This window comes from Festucalex cinctus, chromosome 5, assembly GCF_051991245.1.
Source record: "Festucalex cinctus isolate MCC-2025b chromosome 5, RoL_Fcin_1.0, whole genome shotgun sequence".
NCBI classification, from domain to species: domain Eukaryota; kingdom Metazoa; phylum Chordata; class Actinopteri; order Syngnathiformes; family Syngnathidae; genus Festucalex; species Festucalex cinctus.
In genome coordinates, this window is record NC_135415.1 from 26,020,330 (window position 1) to 26,039,592 (window position 19,263).

Below are 19,263 nucleotides of genomic sequence, written 5' to 3' on the forward strand. Positions count from 1 at the left end.
TGCCATTGACACACACACACACACACAAACGTTTCTATGGCACCCAATGCAAACTTCATTCTGCTGTGTTGAGACTTGTAACTGTGATGCTAATGGAGGTTTTGTTAAAGTGGAGACCTGTCAATCGTTCTTTGCCGACACATTTTAATGTTGATATCAATCAATAAAGGGTTTGTACGTACAAGTGTGCAAAATGCAAAATTTATCTCCTGTTGTCAGTTGCCATCATCTTACACTAGGGGTGTCCAAACTTTTTCATTTGAGGGCCACATCCAGAAAATCAGAAGGACGCAAGGGCCACATAATCTTATGAAGAGAAATTGTGTTTCATCCTAAAAATTGTACAAATAATTTATTTGTGCTTTTGTATATTTAGAAAAATGCTACAGTATATAAACCAATTTATTTGTAATATGGCAGTAGGGTTATTATAGTTTGGGAATTTTCATTTTAGTTAGTTTTATTCGTTTTCAGGGTGGTTCTGTTTTTATTAGTTTTAGTTCTTTAATAAATGCTTAGTTTTACTTAATTTCAGTATTAGTTGTTTTTATTTAAATGTGTATTACTTGTGCGCAATATGGGAGCGACGTCATCTGAAGGTGCTTTTCTATTGGCTGCTGCTGGATGATGTCACTTCTGTGTGACATACTTTCAAACGTCATTATTCCGGTTGATATCAAAATAAATCTACTAAAAGTCACACCAAAGACTAAAACGAAGGACATTTTTGCTATAATTAGATGTATTGCTTGATTGAATTTTATTTTTAATTATTATTATTATTATTATTATTATTATTATTATTATTATTAATTCAATCTCTGGTGTAATAACCTTATTTATTCATTGAATTCTTATTTTTCATTTTATTATCTGTTCTCATTGCTGCTTGACATGTAAATTTCCCAGAGGGAGCCATCCCAAAGGAATCAATAAAGTCTAAGTCTAATTATAGTTTTAGTTAGTTTTGTAAACATAAAATGTGATTTCAGTTAGTTTTCGTTTTTTAAAAAGCATTTTCGTTTTTATTCTTTTGTTAACGAAATTGTTTTTTGAATTTTGGTTTATTTCGTTATATAACGTTAAATAACCTTTAATAGCACCCGTATTTTTCGACACCCTCCCTTCTTACTTGGACCATCTCCAAACATTTTTGTTTTTATTTTTAGCGGGCCACTAAAAAATGGATGGCGGGCCGCAAATGGACCCCGTGCCGTATTTTGGACATCCCTGTCTAACACATTTCACTTACTGAATCGTTTCCTTGACCACTTACACCTTTCTTTTCCCTTTCCCTTCCCTTTGCCACGCAGGGAGTGGTTGCAGCAGAGAAGAGCAGAGGGGGTCAGCTCCTCGAGGAGCCAAAGATGTTGCCTTTTCGAGCAAACACCTTCAGCCTACAGGTGTCTATCCAGGATGTCCCCCAGTTCTTGTGGAGCATCAAACCCTTTACCACCTGTCAGGTAATGATCAGTGTAACTGACAAGCGCTGCTGTGGTTCCCAACCTCGGCATTACATTAAGGAACTCTTTTTTTTTTTTTTTTTTAACAAAACTATCTCAACACCTTTTTTATGGTGAGTGGAGCAGTGGTTAAACTTTAGTAAAACATTTAAAATATTTTTTTGGGGGGGTGGATGGGTGTTGACACATTTATGAGTTACTAAATCAGCTATTATTAACCATTATATTAATTTTTCACGAAAGCTTTCTTTTTAAGGCCCTTTTAAAGCATGCTTCTTAACACAAATTGATGGGCTAACCTACTGTTTTTCTTTGGGAATAAGAAAAATACAGTACATGCTACATACATGTGTAAAACAGGCACAAACGCAGTAACGTACGAATTGTGTCATTTTGGGTCCATTTTGCAGTAGATGGGTGGCTGGGTGAGTCATCACACGAAACTAAAATCTTTACAGTACTATATATATCCCAATGTTGTGGCATATACTGCAAAAACACGTCTGCTAAATATGAGATAAAATACACTTGTTCTTAATGTAAATTTACTAGAAACAAGTGAAATTATCTGCCAGTGCAGTAAAATAATTTTACTTACTTAGATTTCTTGAAATAAGAAAAATGTGTATCTCTATAGTAATCTTTAGTAAGCTTTAAACACTTATTCTAAGCAACAAATCAAGGAAATTAAATCTTAAAATAAGCTGTATGCACTTATTCAAAGTAACAAAACAAGCAATTAAATCTTAAAATAAGCCATAAACACTTATTTTTTTTAAAGGTGATTAAATGGCCTTATTTCAAGTAAATTAAATCTTTTTTTTTTTTTTTTTTTTTTTTAAAGCGCACTTTAATTAAGTTGACTGTCAAGCAGGGAGATGGCAACCATTTTTAATTGCATTTGGTTTGCCTGGGATCGAACCCTCAACCTCCATATCTGAGGGTAGACAGACCACTAGAACACGGAGCTGTTAGCCTGTTCACTGGAAAGAGGGCAAATGAGCTTAGTGAGTATGACAAAACCAGGAAATTGCTTACAATAAATTGCAACATGTATTGTCTAGTCTCGTGGAGGCAATACCAATTTGCGCGTTTTACTTCACAACATGTATCATTAAAAAGTGACGAGTGATCAAAATACAGTACACCTCAGTTGAAGGCAGAGGTCTGACCAAGAATAACATTTCCAACTGTTCCTTCTAAGCATAGTCACTCAGACTCATCTTTTTGTCAGCAATTTACTCGGCAGATGCTCATTCCTGCTGTCTTACCCTGAGTGTAATCACAGTCAATGATATCAAAAGAAAACAATGAATGGAATGAATGAAAACAAAACCTGACAGCAATAACAAGCTGTTTAATCATCAAAAGATATTTACAAGCATAGAGTGGCAACTCTGCTAGATGGCAGTGGGATACTACTTGCTCTGTGTCCTCCTACTGTTGAGATGTGCTTGTGCAAGGCACCCACATTTTGAATTTGAGTGCATTGAATTTGCATTGATAGGTGCATTTTTTGATATCCAAATAAAAACACAGTTGTGGAAGATAGTAGCTGACAATATTAGTTGCTGCAACAATAAACACATCTATAGCTGCATAGTTTGATAGGCTTTAAAACACTTGTTTATGCAAAATTGTATGTGACTGCTGTATCAACATTCGATGAGTTTATAGACAGTAGGGATGTCACGATAAGGGCAATATCGTGATATTGTGATATCAAAACTGCCCCAATATCGTCGGCGTCATATTCACAATATTTAAAAGGAACACATTTGTTTAAAAAAAAAAAAAAAAGTCATGTTGATTTCCATTTGTGCAGTTCTAGCACCCTCTAATGGCTAGTTTATTAGTGCAATTTAATTTTCATTAGGGATGTTTTGGCCTTCTATGTTTAAAATCTATGCTAATTGTCAGATGAAGGGGAACCCAATTTGCTTGTGAAGCAATCAATGTTACCAAGTGCTTCAATATTTTTATTAGAGATTTTAGGTGGTATATATGCATTGCTTTTATGTACAAAAGCACAATATTGTGCTTTTTTTTTTTTTTTTTTTTTTAGTATGAGCTCTCTTCTTTTTTTTTTTTAACAATATTGTGATCTTTTTTAAATATCGCCAACGCCCCCACAATATCGTGAATTATCGTATCGTGACCTTTGGATATCCTTACATCCCTAATAGACAGCTGACCCAAACAAATTCAGCAAATTAGTATCTTAGATGTCGATGATTGTTCAAGGCTGAGTCATTCAGGATGTTGCTTGCTGCAATGCCAATGCTGGTGCATACTGTACAAGGACAAGCACAAATTGGGAGAAATCAGTATTTCCTTTTATAACCTGCATGTGGTTTTGGACCGGCTGTGATTATCACTTGTTAACAGCTGTATCGCTGAAAACTCCAGCTCCAATATGAATCTTGCTCTTACCCACCTTTCCTTTTTCAGCATCAGAAACATGCGGTATCTAATAAGTAGGACAGACTGCTGCAGTCACCCACCACTGTTTTATTTATTACTTTTTTTTTTAAACCTGTGGAAGAAATTTGCAGCGCTGCTGAGCTGTATCCTGACTCAAAAAAATACAGTGAATGCAGGACGAAAGCTCTGTGCTTCAAAGTCATACGCCCCCTCAACAGCCTTATTTATGAGAGCCTCGGGAAAGCAGGCACGCCTCGCTTTGGTGGAGCAGGTGTAGAATAATAGCCGAGCATTGTGGCATACGTCAAGTCAGCTTTTAGTGCTGAAGAGCATCCAAGCTTTGTGCCTGTATGCCACACCTCCCCCAACCACTCCATGAATATTATCTGCTGCTTTTGTGTTGTGCAGTCAAGATCAAAATCACAAAGGGTCAGGTCTTCAGCAGGAATGCAGGTCAACACTTTTAATACTCTCTGACAGATCACATAATAATATGCAGATTTGCCAGCGATAGAATGTGGAAGAGGTCAAAGACATTTGTAGAGATGTGCTGTTTTTTCGGTGACTGACTGGTTAGCACGTCTGCCTCCCACTTCATTCAGCTAATTCAACAGATACTAAGTTGCTAACATAGCTAATAACTAGTGCTGTCAAAGTTAAAGCATTAACTAATCAATTAAATTATCGCATTAATCATGTATTAACGCAGATTAATCGCACTATTAATTTTGACTGCAGATGATCCTTAGACTTGACAGCGGATGGCTACGTTAAAGGTAGCACAGGTTGTGTATGAACAATAAACATAACATGCATTAAAGTGAAGCATTTAATAAATGCTTGCATGTGACATTCAGAATATTTGTTTATGTCAAACTATATGGGGCATTTTTTTCCGCTTTAAATTATGCAAGTAATGTAACTGATTAGAAAAGCAAGAGGATGAGACGTCCTTTTAACATTAAATGTCGAAAAAATTAACACATAAGAGGTGCATTTTAAATTTGGTGGGCAAAAAATGTTGATTAAAAAAAGCCTTTTTAAATAAGCGATTAATCGCGATTAATCAAAATTTTAAGATAAAATTAATCTGATTAAAAATTTTTATCGTTTGACAGCTCTACTAATAACACTGCAAGGCTTGCGAGAAGCTGCTAGCTTTGCTGGCATATTTAACCACTAGTGTTGTGTCGGTCACGACCGATTCGTTCTTCAGAACGAATCTTTTCAGTGAACGTGAGAGAACAGGTCACTTCCTGAAGTGATTCGTTCTTTTCCTCACTTCATTTGAGAGCAGCCACGCTCATGCCGTCAGTCTTCGCGAACGACCAATCGGAAGCTGGCGTCAGACGTGGGCAGGATTTTACTACACATGCAGCCTCACTATTGGTGTTCAGGAAAAGAGTCACTGAGGAAGCTTCCCGTTCGCGAAGACGTGAACGATTCGGTGAACGAATCTTTTGAACGGTTCTTTTTAAATGAACTGTGAATGTGGTGGAGTGTTCTGGAATAGTCACATGATGTCTGGAGCGCTACCACATACTAGGGGTGTGAATTGCCTAGTACCTGACGATTCGATTCGCATCACGATTCATAGGTCGCGATTCGATTCGATACCGATTAATCCAGATACGAATTTCTAAGTTGCTAGTTGTGATTTTTTTCCTCAAATTTAGAAAATACTCATCAGTAAACTTGTACATGTACACTCTTGAGATTTGTATGAAAATGTATTATTTATTTATCTGAAACTAACCCTAACCCTAACCCTAACCCTAACTCAAATCATCTTCCATTCTTAAGGTTTGAACCCTAACCCTAAGTAAGACGTTTTATTGAATATTTTGCCATCAAAAATGATTGTTTAAAAATCAATTCGGCTGCCTATTGAATCGATTCGCGAATTGCGAGCTGATATATTGCCGAATCGATTTTTTTCAACACCCCTACTACGTACTATTTTCATGTCCAGCGCAACTGTAGGCATGGGTGCCGTTTTCTTTCTTTTGGTATTTTCCTGGAATTTGCACAGGTAGAATTGGCCATATGGCGGCATGTACGTTATTGTGGGATGGAACACAGGCAACTACCAGCGTAAAATTGGGGTGGTGAAAGAGCACACATGCTTCACTTTGTGGAAGCAGAAAATGACTCCCTGAGATCAAGAGATGAGATTGGTGCACACTATGTGCGTTTACACACCGTAAAAATGTTCAGTGATTTCACAATAAATAACTGGACAGGTTTTGCATGACTTTCACAGTAAGGATTACAGCAATATACTGTGAAATGCAGTCACAGCAATTTATTGTCATTTCACATCTGTGATATTACAATGCATTGTTGTAAAAGCACAACTGTATACTATAATTTCACATCTGCTGCGGCAAAGCAATTACTGTATATTACAGTACATTACTGGGAAATTACAACATTTTGCTGCGCGCAGCAAAATTGTTTTACAAAGCCTCGCATTCAACCACTAACATTCATACACCAGTCGTCGGCTAGTACGACTACTGCCATGCAGGATGCCAGGCAGCTTCACTGGGAGCAAATTCAGGTTTACTGGACATGTCAACACGGTCACAAGGACTGAGGATGGAACACACAACTTCCTGGTTGGGAGATGATCACTCCGCCACTGAGCCATGCCACCCTTTATGCCTGGTTCCAAGCTGCAAACGCTATAATGCCACATTCGTGACTGCCTCCTGTGTAGTTTTTCTAATTACATTTTTCCCCAAAAGCTTTTATCTCGACAGTTTTACCACTAAGCCTTAAAATTTCCATCCATCCATCCATTTTCTTGACCGCTTATTCCTCACAAGGGTTGCTGGAGCCTATCTCAGCTGGCTTTGGGCAGTACACCCTGAACTGGTTGCCAGCCAATCGCAGGGCACACAGAGACGAACAACCATCCACACACACAAACACAACAAGGGACAATTCGGAGCACCCAATTAACCTGCCATGCATGTCTTTGGAATGTGGGAGGAGACCGGAGTACCCGGAGAAGACCCACGCGGGCACGGGGAGAACATGCAAACTCCACCCAGGAAGGCCGGAGCCTGGACTCGAACCCGAGTCCTCAGAACTGGGAGGCGGACGGGCTAACCACTCGACCACCGTAACGCCCACCTTAAAATTGATGGTTTAAATTCAAGAACAACATATTTGGATTTCATAACTCACTGATCATTCATATTTTTAACAATCTAAGGTCCCATGAGCTCTACCAGAAGAGACGGGAAGCAACTTTGTCGTTTATTTACATTACATTACTCACGCAAGAATCTTCAAAATAATGATTGAGTTGACACTTTTGGAAGAAGTGCCTTCGTTGTCCTCTCAGAGAAAAAGGGAAATGCCGTCTTCAGGTTCAGTGTCGAGTTCGGTTACGTCATTTGACTAACCAAGGAATATTTGAGTAAAAATATTACACTAAATTCTATATAAGCTGTCTGAAAAATGTATTTGATGCTGGGTTATTATTCGCTGTTCTCTGTGCTGGGTGGCACGGTGGTCGAGTGGTTAGCACGGCCGCCTCCCAGTTCTGAGGACTCCGGTTCGAGTCCAGGCTCCGGCCTTCCCGGGTGGAGTTTGCATGTTCTCCCCGTGCCCGCGTGGGTCTTCTCCGGGTACTCTGGTCTCCTCCCACATTCCAAAGACATGCATGGCAGGTTAATTGGGCGCTCCGAATTGTCCCTTGTTGTGTTTGTGTGTGTGGATGGTTGTTTGTCTCTGTGTGCCCTGCGATTGGCTGGCAACCAGTCCAGGGTGTCCCCCGCCTACTGCCCAGAGCCAGCTGAGATAGGCGCCAGCACCCCCCGCGACCCTTGTGAGGAATAAGCGGTCAAGAAAATGGATGGATGTTCTCTGTGCTTCTCTGCAGCCCAAGGGGGCTCGGCGTGTTGTGATTCTCGATGCATTCTCGTTGTTTTTACTTTAGTCAAGTTATGTGAATAAATAGTTAAAACCTTATTTGTGTCTGCGCTCAGCACACAACAGAATACTCTGCCCGAAGCCAGCTGGGATAGGCTCCAGCACCCTCTGCAACCCTTGTGAGGAGCAAGTGGGTTAAGAAAATGGATGGATGGATGGATGCACACAGCTAACCGCAATTTTTTCTTTTATTTTTGTCTCACATTTCTGCACCTGTATGTGTAGTAGCGGCGGCTGTTGAGGTTGAAAGTCGAGTCGTGTTTTTAACGCAACACCGTTGTGTACTCTACTGCATATGTTGCTGGCAGGAATTCTCCTTCCCGCAAGTGTGGTGCAGCAATCAGCAGCCTCTGCACTGTGCCTTCTCCCTGGAGAGATACAGCCAGGCCACCACCCAGCTCTCCTGCAAAATCAGCGTACGGCAAGTCAAAGGCCACGAACAGATTCTGCAGGTTTACACATCTGTTGGCAAGGTGAGCCACTTGAGCTGCGGGCGGGAGACGGTCGGGACGGTGTACTTTCTTGCTCAACCTTTGTCTAACCTTCCCGCAGTGTGTCCACCGTCAGCAGGAAGAGCTCTCCTGAGCATGCAATATGTATTAATAGAGTGAGGACACCATCATATCAAAAAAAAAAGTATAGTATATACATCACAACAGACTAGCAATTTTCCAACACCTACTAATCTTTATTCAGAGAGACACTTTTGTCCAGAAAATAACTGCTTTCACATTCACATGCATAAACACCTGGGAGCTTCTCAGGGTAGCAACCGTCTTCCGTCAGCTCCACTGGAGCAGCTACAAGTTTGAAATCCTTACTCAAGAGCACCTTGACAAGTGGATGTTTAGGCTTGAGGAGTGAGTGATTCTCGTCTGCTCACAAGTGCTTTTGTTCACACTCAGTCACTTACATGCTGATCTTGCCGTGAGGACTTCAACATGACGAAACTCTCATCATCACAAGTTGATTTGTTCTTTGTCAGATGTTTCAAACAAAACACAATATTCTTTCCACCCACAGCAGTAGCGGAGCCGCTAAACTTAGTTATATATTAATTATATTTATGTCACAAGCAAAAAAGACAAACCGCAATGCCTGTTCTAAATAGGAAACTTAAGCTACCTTAGCATCCTCGCACCGCTTCAAAAAAAAACTTTGTATCTTGATAATAATTATGCATTTGTGCATCAATAAAGTAACAAACAATGGTGTATGCTATATATTGATATTTACCGTATTTTCCGCACTATAAGGCGCACCTAAAAGCCTTGAATTTTTTCACAAGCTGACCATGCGCCTTATAATCCAGTGCGCCTTATATATGGATCAATATTGAGCTGCAACAGGTCTCACTGTCAAGACGCTATCGGTGACCCTGCACGATCGGTGACGCGCATGCGCAGAATATCCCGCCATCTTGGATCGCAAGCTAATACGAATACTTTACCTCAGAGAAAATAATAAAACAGCTGTTTATTAATTTTGGGAGTGAATGGAGTTGTCAGAAAGCTGGTTTGTAATCTATTAATAAAGTTTGACTGACCTATCTGACTGTTTTGTTGACATTCCCTTTGGCGCAGCACCATCTAATGGATGCATAACGTAAAGATTATTTTTTTTAAAGTGGAAGTCAATACCGTAAAAAAAATATCTGTACAATAACATGTTCAGTGCAGCCCCACTAGTCTTAAAAACTATTGTAACTAAATGGTGGTACTAAATTATAGGGTTAAATATTGCGTATGTGGAATATGAATTAAAACATCAAACGCTACCTGTTTTAATCCATCTCAGTGGGCGGCCATTTTGCCAGTTGCCGTCGACTATTTTAATCATGAATGATGTGTACAGACTAGTTGGGGCGCATAGAATACATTATTGTAAAGAAAAACATGCCCCGATCTCCCCTTTAAAAAAAATGTCACTTAAAATGGCTAGAAACAAGTTAATTTTGTACATTCTGCAATATCCAGTTTGATCGTAGATTCATTTGAACAAATATAATTAATTTGTAGTAGGTAAATATTTTTTGTTGAATTGTTATACAGTGTAGCAATTACAATTATTCATACTTGGATTTTGAAAAATGCAGGCGGTTTTGGTCTGTTGAAAAAGAGAATGTTTGCATACGCGAGTATGTTACAGTCATACAACATGAATTATGGAACACTGTTGTTCTGCATGTTTACCATGACGAGCGAGGAGATATAAGTCCCATGATTCCAATTCTCAATTCAAATATATGCAAAGTGTGGCAAGTGTTTTTAAATGACTCGCCCTATATGACCAAAAGGATCATTTTTACAGTGTCTTCTGTATAGGAGAAAGAAATGTGAATTCATGTTTATATTATGTCTTTCGTGCATATAATCACATTGTATATGTTAGTGTAATGTGACTTTTAAAAAATATATCCCACACATTTAGTTTACTAACGGATTAAAAAATGTTTTTTTCCCCCTAGACTGAAAAGGAATTGGTTCCAATTTTCATGCAGACAGACTGCACCATCACCTCTCAGACGGGGCCCAAGGCTTTCAAAATCCCCTTTTCCATCCGCCAGAGGATTTGCGCCACCTTTGACACTGCCAACGCCAAGGGAAAGGACTGGCAACTCTTAGCCCACAAACTCCATTTAGATCGGTGAGCCACCTGCCTCTCTTGCATTCCGTGTGCACTCTGGGTCACATTTAAAACTTTTGTTCTGCTGATGAGAATGTCTCAAAGTGTTATATGCAGACAATATGGATTTTTTTGTTTTTGTTTTTGTTTCACACAAAGTGATCAGATGACTCGCACAGGACACCAGCTGGATATTATCCATTAAGAGGCGAGATGAGCTCTGTATCGAGAATTATTCGACCAACGTAATAAAATCCAGTTTTGACTGAAAAGTAGTTAATGAGCTTTGTGTTAATGATAATCATTCAGTCTGATTCAGTGCAGTTGTACATCACTGCAAAATTACAATATCAAGCATCATGTTAATGACTACCTCAAAATTTAGGGGTGTCCAAACTACGGCCCGGGGGCCATTTGCGGCCCGCCGTCCATTTTTTTAGTGGCCCGCGACATATGCTAAAAATGGCATTTGACTCTGTTCAAATAAAATAAAAACAAAAATGTTTGGAGATGGTCAAAGTATGAAGGAAGGGTGTCTAAAAACACAGATGCTATTAAAGGTTATTTCAGTTAACTAAAACAAACGAAATAACTAAAACTAAAATTCAAAAAACAATTTCGTTAATGAAATAAAATAAAAATGAAAATACTTTTTGAAAAAACGAAAAAACTGACTGAAATTACATTTTATGTTTACAAAACTAACTAAAACTATAATTATAGCAAAAATGTCCTTCGTTTTAGTCTTTGGTGTGATTTTTAGTAGACTTACTTTGATGTCAACCTTAATAATGACGTTTGAAAGTATGTCACACAGAAGTGACATCATCTAGCAGCAGCCAAATAAATATTGCGCACAAGTAATACACATTAAAAAAAAAAAAACTAATACTAATACTGAAACTAACTAAACCTAAACTAAAAATAAAACATTTATTAAAGAACTAAACTAATAAAAACAGAACAACCCTGAAAACTAAAAAAAAATAACAAAAATGAAAAATTCCAAAACTATAATAACCCTACTGCCATATTACAAGTAAAATGGTTTATATACTGTAGCATTTTTCTAAATATGTAAAAGCACAAATACATTATTTGTACAATTTTTAGGACTAAAAACAATTTCTCTTCATAACATTATGTGGCCCTTGCGTCCTTCCGATTTCCTGTATGTGGCCCTCAAATGAAAAAGTTTGGACACCCCTGATTTAGTCTAACTGGTGTGTGCCTGATGAAATATCAAGTAAGTGTAATTCAAAGCAACAGAATGCACTCAGATATAGTTGTGCGTTTATTTGCGCGTAACGAACGGAGAGAGCCCCTTTTGTTAAGGTCACTTAGTTCCTCAATGTTTTCTTTCAGGGCTTTGAGATTGTGGTGGCTCTAATCTCCCGCTCAGAGTTCATGAGGGGCCACTATCTTTGAGTGCTTTGGGGTTCCAAATGATCTCGATAAGATTCCCTCTTCAACATTGGGTGGCGGCTTTAGATCGCACCTGATGAGACTAAAGGCAAAAAGTTAATGAGCTGCGGTCAAACACTGACCCCCACTGGACTATCTTTTCATGACACTTTCATTGGCATGGCAACAAGCTCCTTCATTTGGGCTACACTCCGAAATCTAAGCAATGCAGTTTTTCTCCTCCTGTTATGAGATCATATTCTTGATTGTTTTTCTTTGTTTGTTTTTTTGTTGTTTTTTTGTGTTTTTTTACTTCTCACGAAGTGTTCAAGTGTGAAGCACATGCTCACACAAGTACACATTTTTTTCGTGTTAAAATGACTACGCTATCACAATAATGAGCCAAGTCACAGGATTGTGTTTTGTTTTGCATTATTTTATTTTATTTTTTAGTACTAATGTGTAGTGATATATATTTAAGGTGTTGTGGGGCATCATTTATTTTTTTATTTTTTTATTTTTATTTTTTTTAATTTAAGCACAAATTAAATTTAATCATTTTTTTTGTCCGAAAAATCTGTAGGTCCATAGAGATCTAACTTGTTTGAATAAAACTTTATATGTTCTCATATGTGGTGGCCAAAATTTGGCATTTGCATATAATTTATCAACATGTTTAATTCTTTTGGAAATTAGATGATGACACACCACTGTAATTATGCCACCTGCAGCATTTAAACGTGTAGCGCACCCATTATGCAAATGCGCACCTCTATATTTATATTCTGGGTCCCGTAGATTATTTGCACATGGAAGAAAAATATATATTAGCACTTAACAGTTTTTTTTGTGCTGATGAACAATATTGTAAGAGGGGGAGAAAACTGCAGGATGAATTTGAGATGAAGTGAGATTAATAAAACAGATGAGGCTGCAGGCAAAATCATCTAAAACGTGAACATCATGGTAGAGTGTAAAAAAAATCACACAATTTGCATCTGACAAGTGGTTCTGCAGAAGCGCTGGCAGAAAAATGATAATATCCATCCATTTTCACGACTGTTTGTCCTCAACATATGTTTTTCTTCCTCCCACTCCTTTTCAGTCTACTAGTAAAATTGATATATTATGTTGATGGCTGCCTGAAATAAATAAACAAATCAAATGAACTGACCAGGTGCACCCTTGATTGGTCATCAGCCAGCTGCACACGAGACACATAAACTTTTTTTACCTTTGAGATGAAATTATGTTCATCCAGCGCCATCATCAGTCAGTCAGTTCCAAATGTTTGGTTTTCTTTTGGAGGTCAAAGAGCCAAAATGTTCCCTGTTCATCGTCCCCTTTACAGGTTGGTGCTACATTTTACCTTTGGTGGAATCGAGAGCTCAGACTGGTTCTCATTCATCACGCGTGACCGTCACTGACTCCCGTCACCCCCCAAATTTCATTTGCCGCATGCCAATGACACCGATACAGCCACAGTCATAAAAGCTATTCAGTGTCAAGCTGAACAAGGTGCCCTGAAATTTATGGTTTGGAAAACCCACCTCGTCCTCATCTCTGCCATCTTAAAAGCTCCAAGGCACTTTTCATATGGAAATCGGTTTGGAATACAATCCTTAGACAGTAAAGACACACATTTGACGATTTTGTCAAAAGAAAAAAACACTGAATCAGAAATCATAGAATCTTGAAAAAAAAATAAAAAATCAGTATTCAGCAGCGGGCGGCTGTCTGACGAGAGTGGCTTGACCAAGAAAAAGACAGCAACAGTGGTAAATAAAGTACAAGGGATAGTGGTACTAGTAATTGGAGTTGCATTGATATTCTAGAACAGTGGTGTCCAAACTACGGCCCGGGGGCCATTTGCGACCCGCCGTCCACTTTTTAGTGGCCTGAGACATATGCTAAAAATGGCATTTGACTCAGTTCAAATAAAATAAAAACAAAAATGTTTGGAGATGGTCAAAGTAAGAAGGGAGGGTGTCAAAAAAACACAGGTGTTATTAAAGTTGATTATAGTTAACTAAAACTAACGAAAAAACTAAAATTCAAAAAAACAATTTCATTAACAAAATAAAATAAAAACGAAGATGCTTTTTAAAAAAGAAAACTAACTGAAACTACATTTTACAAAACTAACTAAAATAAAACAAACAAAATAAAAAATATTGCGCACAAGTGATACACATTTAAAAAACTAAAACTAATACTGAAACTAACTAAACTAAAACTAAGCATTTATTAAAGAACTAAAACTAATAAAAACTAACAGAACCACCTTGAAAACTAATTAAAACTAATTAAATAAAAAAAACAACAACTCAAAACTAAATAAAAACTAAAATGAAAAATTCCAAAACTATAATAACCCTACTGCCATATTACAAATAAATTGGTTTATATAGTGTAGCATTTTTCTAAATATGCAAAAGCACAAATAAATGTTTTGTACAATTTTTATTACTAAACACAATTTCTCTTCATAACATTATGTGGCCCTTGCGTCCTTCTCATTTTCTGTATGTGGCCCTCAAATGAAAAAGTTTGGACACCCCTGTTCTAGAATATTCTTATAGTATCATTGAACTGTAACTAATTTTACACTGAGGGAAACGTACATATAACGTACACAAATTACCTCTCCACTGAGGGAAAAACTGCTGAACAAAAAACGCTCCCAAAATGGAGGAAAAAAAACATGGCACTTAAAAAGGGTAACAAAGGGCGCTCCAAACAGGAGAGAAAAACAGGATACAAAAAGGCATCCCCGCTCTAAAAATTACAATTGACAAGTATACTTGTCAAAGGCAGTGAATAAGTTAATATACACTAAATGAAACCGTACTTCCTCTAAAACAAATAAAAACAACACAAATGTAGTCAAGCAACAGCTACAGAAGTGATGCTGTTGTGCTTAGGACCGAGAAAAAAAAAAAGCGGCAGAATCGGGTCACAAAGAACTATAACATAGGTTTTTTAAACGACTGAGTAATGTGAACAAACAAAAACGACTTCCAGGGTGGTGGTGGCATAACAGTCGAGTCGGAATAAACATAAACACATAAGCATAAATTTGGTTTGCTAAGGCCCTACAACGTGTCAAGTGTTAAAGTACTACCAAGCAGCGAGCTGACAATGGAGGGTCATCTTCCCCAGGCGGAACACTTTTAGACTGTATTCTGAATAATCGCAGAGTTTTGATTTATTTGGTTTTAAAATGTGCTGAATATACGCACAAGTTGGTTTTGAATATTGTAATTTGCTTTACTGTGAATCACGTGAGCTTGACATCTGTTTTGCTTGGTGTCAATCAAGTTCTGACGTTTGTGAACTGAATGAACGAACTTACATTGCGCAATTCCTTTTCATGTTCTTTCATGCTCTCATTTGGATTAAAATGTGCCGTGTTCATAACGCATTTGCATGTATGGTGTGTATACAAAAACTAGGGATGTTCATACCACTTTTTTTCAGACCGATACTCAGACCCTCACTACTCACCGATACCAAGTGCCGATACCAGTAGTACATTTGGATAAATGAATACATTTTTTTTTTTTTTAATCGCTAAAAGATATTTTTAACAAAAATAATCCGTCTTCTGGAGAGTTTGTTGTAAAGTTGGCTGTCAATTTTGAAGTATTTCCAAACCGGTGAAGTTTTGGTTAAAAAAATGCAGACATGCTCCGTTGCTCGTGGGTTCATTGTTGTCAAAACAGGAAGTGGAATAATAATTATTTATGATATGATGAAGGGAATAGTTAGCGCTGTCCCATTTTGGGATGTGTCTGTAAAAAAAAAAAAAAAAAAAAATGCATGGCGGTACTGTTTATTGTTAATAACATTGTAAATCCATTATCTGGCTCAACTGAGAATGGCAGAACACGAGAGACCAACTGCATTTTGCAAAGTTCATGATTCTTTTTCTATTCATTCATTCTTTTTCTTTTTGCACCTCAACAGAAACCTTGGTTATTTTGCAAAGCAACGGAGTCCCTCAGCCGTCATCTTGTGCCTGTGGGAGGCTCGCCACCAGGACACGGCTGACCTCGACGCTCTCGCCAGTGCCCTTGAAGAGATTGGCAAGATCCACCCCAAAGGTTCCCCCAAGGGTCGCGATGAGCAGGAGACTGACTTGAATCAAATACAGGCATGCGGTCAAAGATGAACGTGCACATCAATACGGCCGAAGACGGCGTCCGCATATCCCGGCTTGGGGAAGAGCATCAAGCAGACGGACGGATGATGAACTGTGTTGGTAGGATGCAAAGCTGATGGTGACATGAAGATGTGTCGGAACGGGAAGAGGTTGGATGGACGATAACACTGCTGTACTTCTTATTAATAGCCTGTCCAGTGACAGACTGCTAATCAGCTTCTTCACGTTATTCTTTTGTTTACAATTGAATTTTCTTTGTTTGTATTTCAGCCTAGTGGATTGGTGGATGAGGAAGATAATTTTGGATCTAGACATTTCTAAATTGGCATGAGAGCAAAAGAGAAATCCAGCATCTCCTTGGGAGTCTTTTGGACGAAGATACTAATAAATATACTGATAAATGTTGTATTTGTGAACATTCAAAGTACAGGGTGTTCCAAAATGGTTGACCCCATTTCGTAGGCCAATCATTTTTGACAATTTTCGTTGGAATGACCTCAAATTTCCACAGCTCGTGTAGAAACTTTTCAAGTTTTTGCGTGTAACGTTTGGCATTTCTATCTTTTCAGGTTAAGAAATCCGGTTTACTTCAAAAGAAAACGTGTTAGAGTATGCTCGGACTCAGTCACCGAAGACGGTGCAGCGTGCCTTCTTCACAAATTTTGCAAAGAAGGCACCAACTACAAAACAAATTTGGACTTGGCACCAAAAATTTCAAGAAAAGGGCCCTTTTTGGCACGAACTCGAATACCGACTCGTCGTTTGCAGAAAATCTGTCATAGAACCAACAAATATTTGTACTTTTCTTTGCAAATTTAACCAATAAAACTTGTGACCTTCAACATAAAGTCTATTTAGTTTCATTAAGATCCATCAAGTAGTTTCCGAGATATGGGCATTTACAATGGGGTCAACCATTTTGGAACACCCTGTATTGGACTGCATTCATCTCTTCAAACTGTTCTGAAAATCTAGTTCTAATTTCAGACTTGGAACATAATATATGTTATATGATAAAATTATAATATAGGCCTAAAATATATCATCTGTCCTACGACAGCATGGCCAGAGTGCGACTACCTGACATGGTCACTTTCCAGTAGTAGAGTGATTTCATCCAAGTTTTTTTCCACTGACAGAAAGAGGAGTTCATTTCCGAGAGCTGTGGGGGTGGTGGGGGGGGTGCGTGACTGTGGCTTATCAACCAATGACACCATTAAGAGCTGTCATCTTGACTTCACACGCACCAAATGACATTCAATGGCTACATTTTACTGGGGTATAGCAAGTAGGGATGTAACGTTAACCAAACATCACGATATGATAATTATAATGATATTATGGGGAGGTTGATGATACAAAAAAATGTCACAATATTGTAAAAAAAAAATAAAAATGAGCTCATACTAAAAAAAAAACACACAAAAAAACATACAATATTGTGCTTTTGTACAATACAGCAATTGAAAATATAAAAATATTATAAATACATATAAATATAATATGCATATATTGAGGTACACATCGAGTTCCTCCACATATTGACTCGGTTCACAAGCAAATTCCCTTCATATGACCATTAGCGTGGATTTGAAACATAGAAGGGCCAAAACATGCCTTAGGAAAATTAAACTGCATTAAAAATAGCCACAAGAGGGTGCTAGAACAGCACAATGGAAATCAACCCTTTTTTTTTTTTAACAAATGTGCTGCTTTTAATATCTTGACATGATAACGACGATATATTGTGGGCGTTTTAATATCGCGATATCATGATATTGCAGTTATCATTACATCCCTAACAGCAAGATGTTTCCAAAATTGGACGTAAAATAATTTGACTATTTCTGTATTGCTGCCTTAGCCGAATATGAACACATCCAATGTTGGTGCCATGAAGTAACAGACGTGCTGCAGTCTACATACAGTATTAGATACCTGTACATGCAAGTTCAGTTCACAACAACAGATACTCAACGTCAGGACATTCACAATCCGAGTACTGTGTGAAGAAGCTGCATGCTCCACCATATAACACCTGCTTCATCAGTGTTATTCAGGCAATCAGTAATTGCGGTCTGTGTTAATCGGTGTCAAAACACCTCACTTTGTCATTTATTATTATGCACTTCAAATTTTAGAGTGGCACTTCAGATGTACGCCCAATGATTTGTTCAACAAAGCTCTCTCTGGGAAATAGCCAGTGGAGAAAATTTATAAAAAAAAAAAAAAAAAAGGCAGCCAATAGTGTGGGGTAGTTGGAATTACACCAAATGGAAATTGCATAAGTTTCATGGTTAACCAGAAACATTCAGGCACCAACCAACCAACCAACAACGCCCCCCCCCCCACGTCTCCTACCCCCCCTCCCTCTCTCTCCCTCTCTCCCCCTCCCCCTCTCCCCCCTCTCTCTACCTCCCCCTCCTTCCCCCTCCCAGCTCTCCTACCCCCTCTCTCCCTCCCACCTCTCCTACCCCCTTTCTCCCCCCTCTCTCTCCCCCTCCCACCTCTCCTACCCCCTCTCTTCCCCACTCTCTCTCTCTCTCTCTCCCTCCCCCTCTCTCTACCCCCCTCCCCCCCTCTCTCTCTCCCCTCCCCCTCTCTCTCCCCCTCCCTTTCTCTCTACCCTCTCTCCCTCTCTCCCCCTCTCTCTCTGCCCCCCACTCTCCCTCTCCCTCCCTCTCTGCCCCTCACCCTCTCTCTCTCTCCCTGCTCCCCCCCTCTCTCCCTCTCTGCCCCTCCCCCCTCTCTCCCTCTCTGCCCCCCCCCCTCTCTCTCCCCCCCTTCCCCCTCTCTCTGCATCCCTCTCCCCCTTCTCTCTCTCTCCCTTCCTTCCCCCCCTTCTCTCTCCCTCCCTTTCTCTCTCCCCCTCTCTCTCTGCCCCCCACACTCCCTCTCCCTCTCTTTCTGCCCCTCCCCCCCTCTCTCTCCCTCTCTGCCCCTCCCCCTCTCTCCCTCTCTGCCCCCCTCTCTCTCTCTGCCCCCCCCCCTCTCTCTCCCCCTCCCCCTCTCTCTCCCTCCCTCTCCCCCCTCTCTCTCTCCTTCCCTCCCCCCCTTTCTCTCTCTCTCTCTCCCTGGGTGCTATAACAATTATGTGGTGTTCTGTTCATAGATGTGATTTCAACACATTAATTGCATTGATTGAGATTCTGTCGGCTATTTTCCATCCATCCATCCATCCATCCATCCATCCATTTTCTGAGCCACTACTCCTCGAAAAGGGGGGGGAGGGGTGCT

The 19,263-nt window shown here is 39.2% G+C and overlaps 1 protein-coding gene across 2 annotated transcripts in view; it reads left to right on the forward strand.

The window, feature by feature from the left end:
• The window catches only part of unc5db (unc-5 netrin receptor Db), a 168,481-nt gene extending 149,978 nt beyond the window's left edge, over positions 1–18,503 (forward strand). For both annotated transcript variants that reach the window (XM_077522285.1, XM_077522286.1), the window contains 4 exons: positions 1,314–1,463; positions 8,141–8,305; positions 10,300–10,478; positions 15,831–18,503. In XM_077522285.1, coding sequence (XP_077378411.1) covers positions 1,314–1,463; positions 8,141–8,305; positions 10,300–10,478; positions 15,831–16,035 — 699 coding nt within the window. In that variant the 3' untranslated portion in view covers positions 16,036–18,503. The remainder of the gene's footprint in view (positions 1–1,313; positions 1,464–8,140; positions 8,306–10,299; positions 10,479–15,830) is intronic.
• The last annotated feature ends 760 nt before the right edge of the window (positions 18,504–19,263 follow it).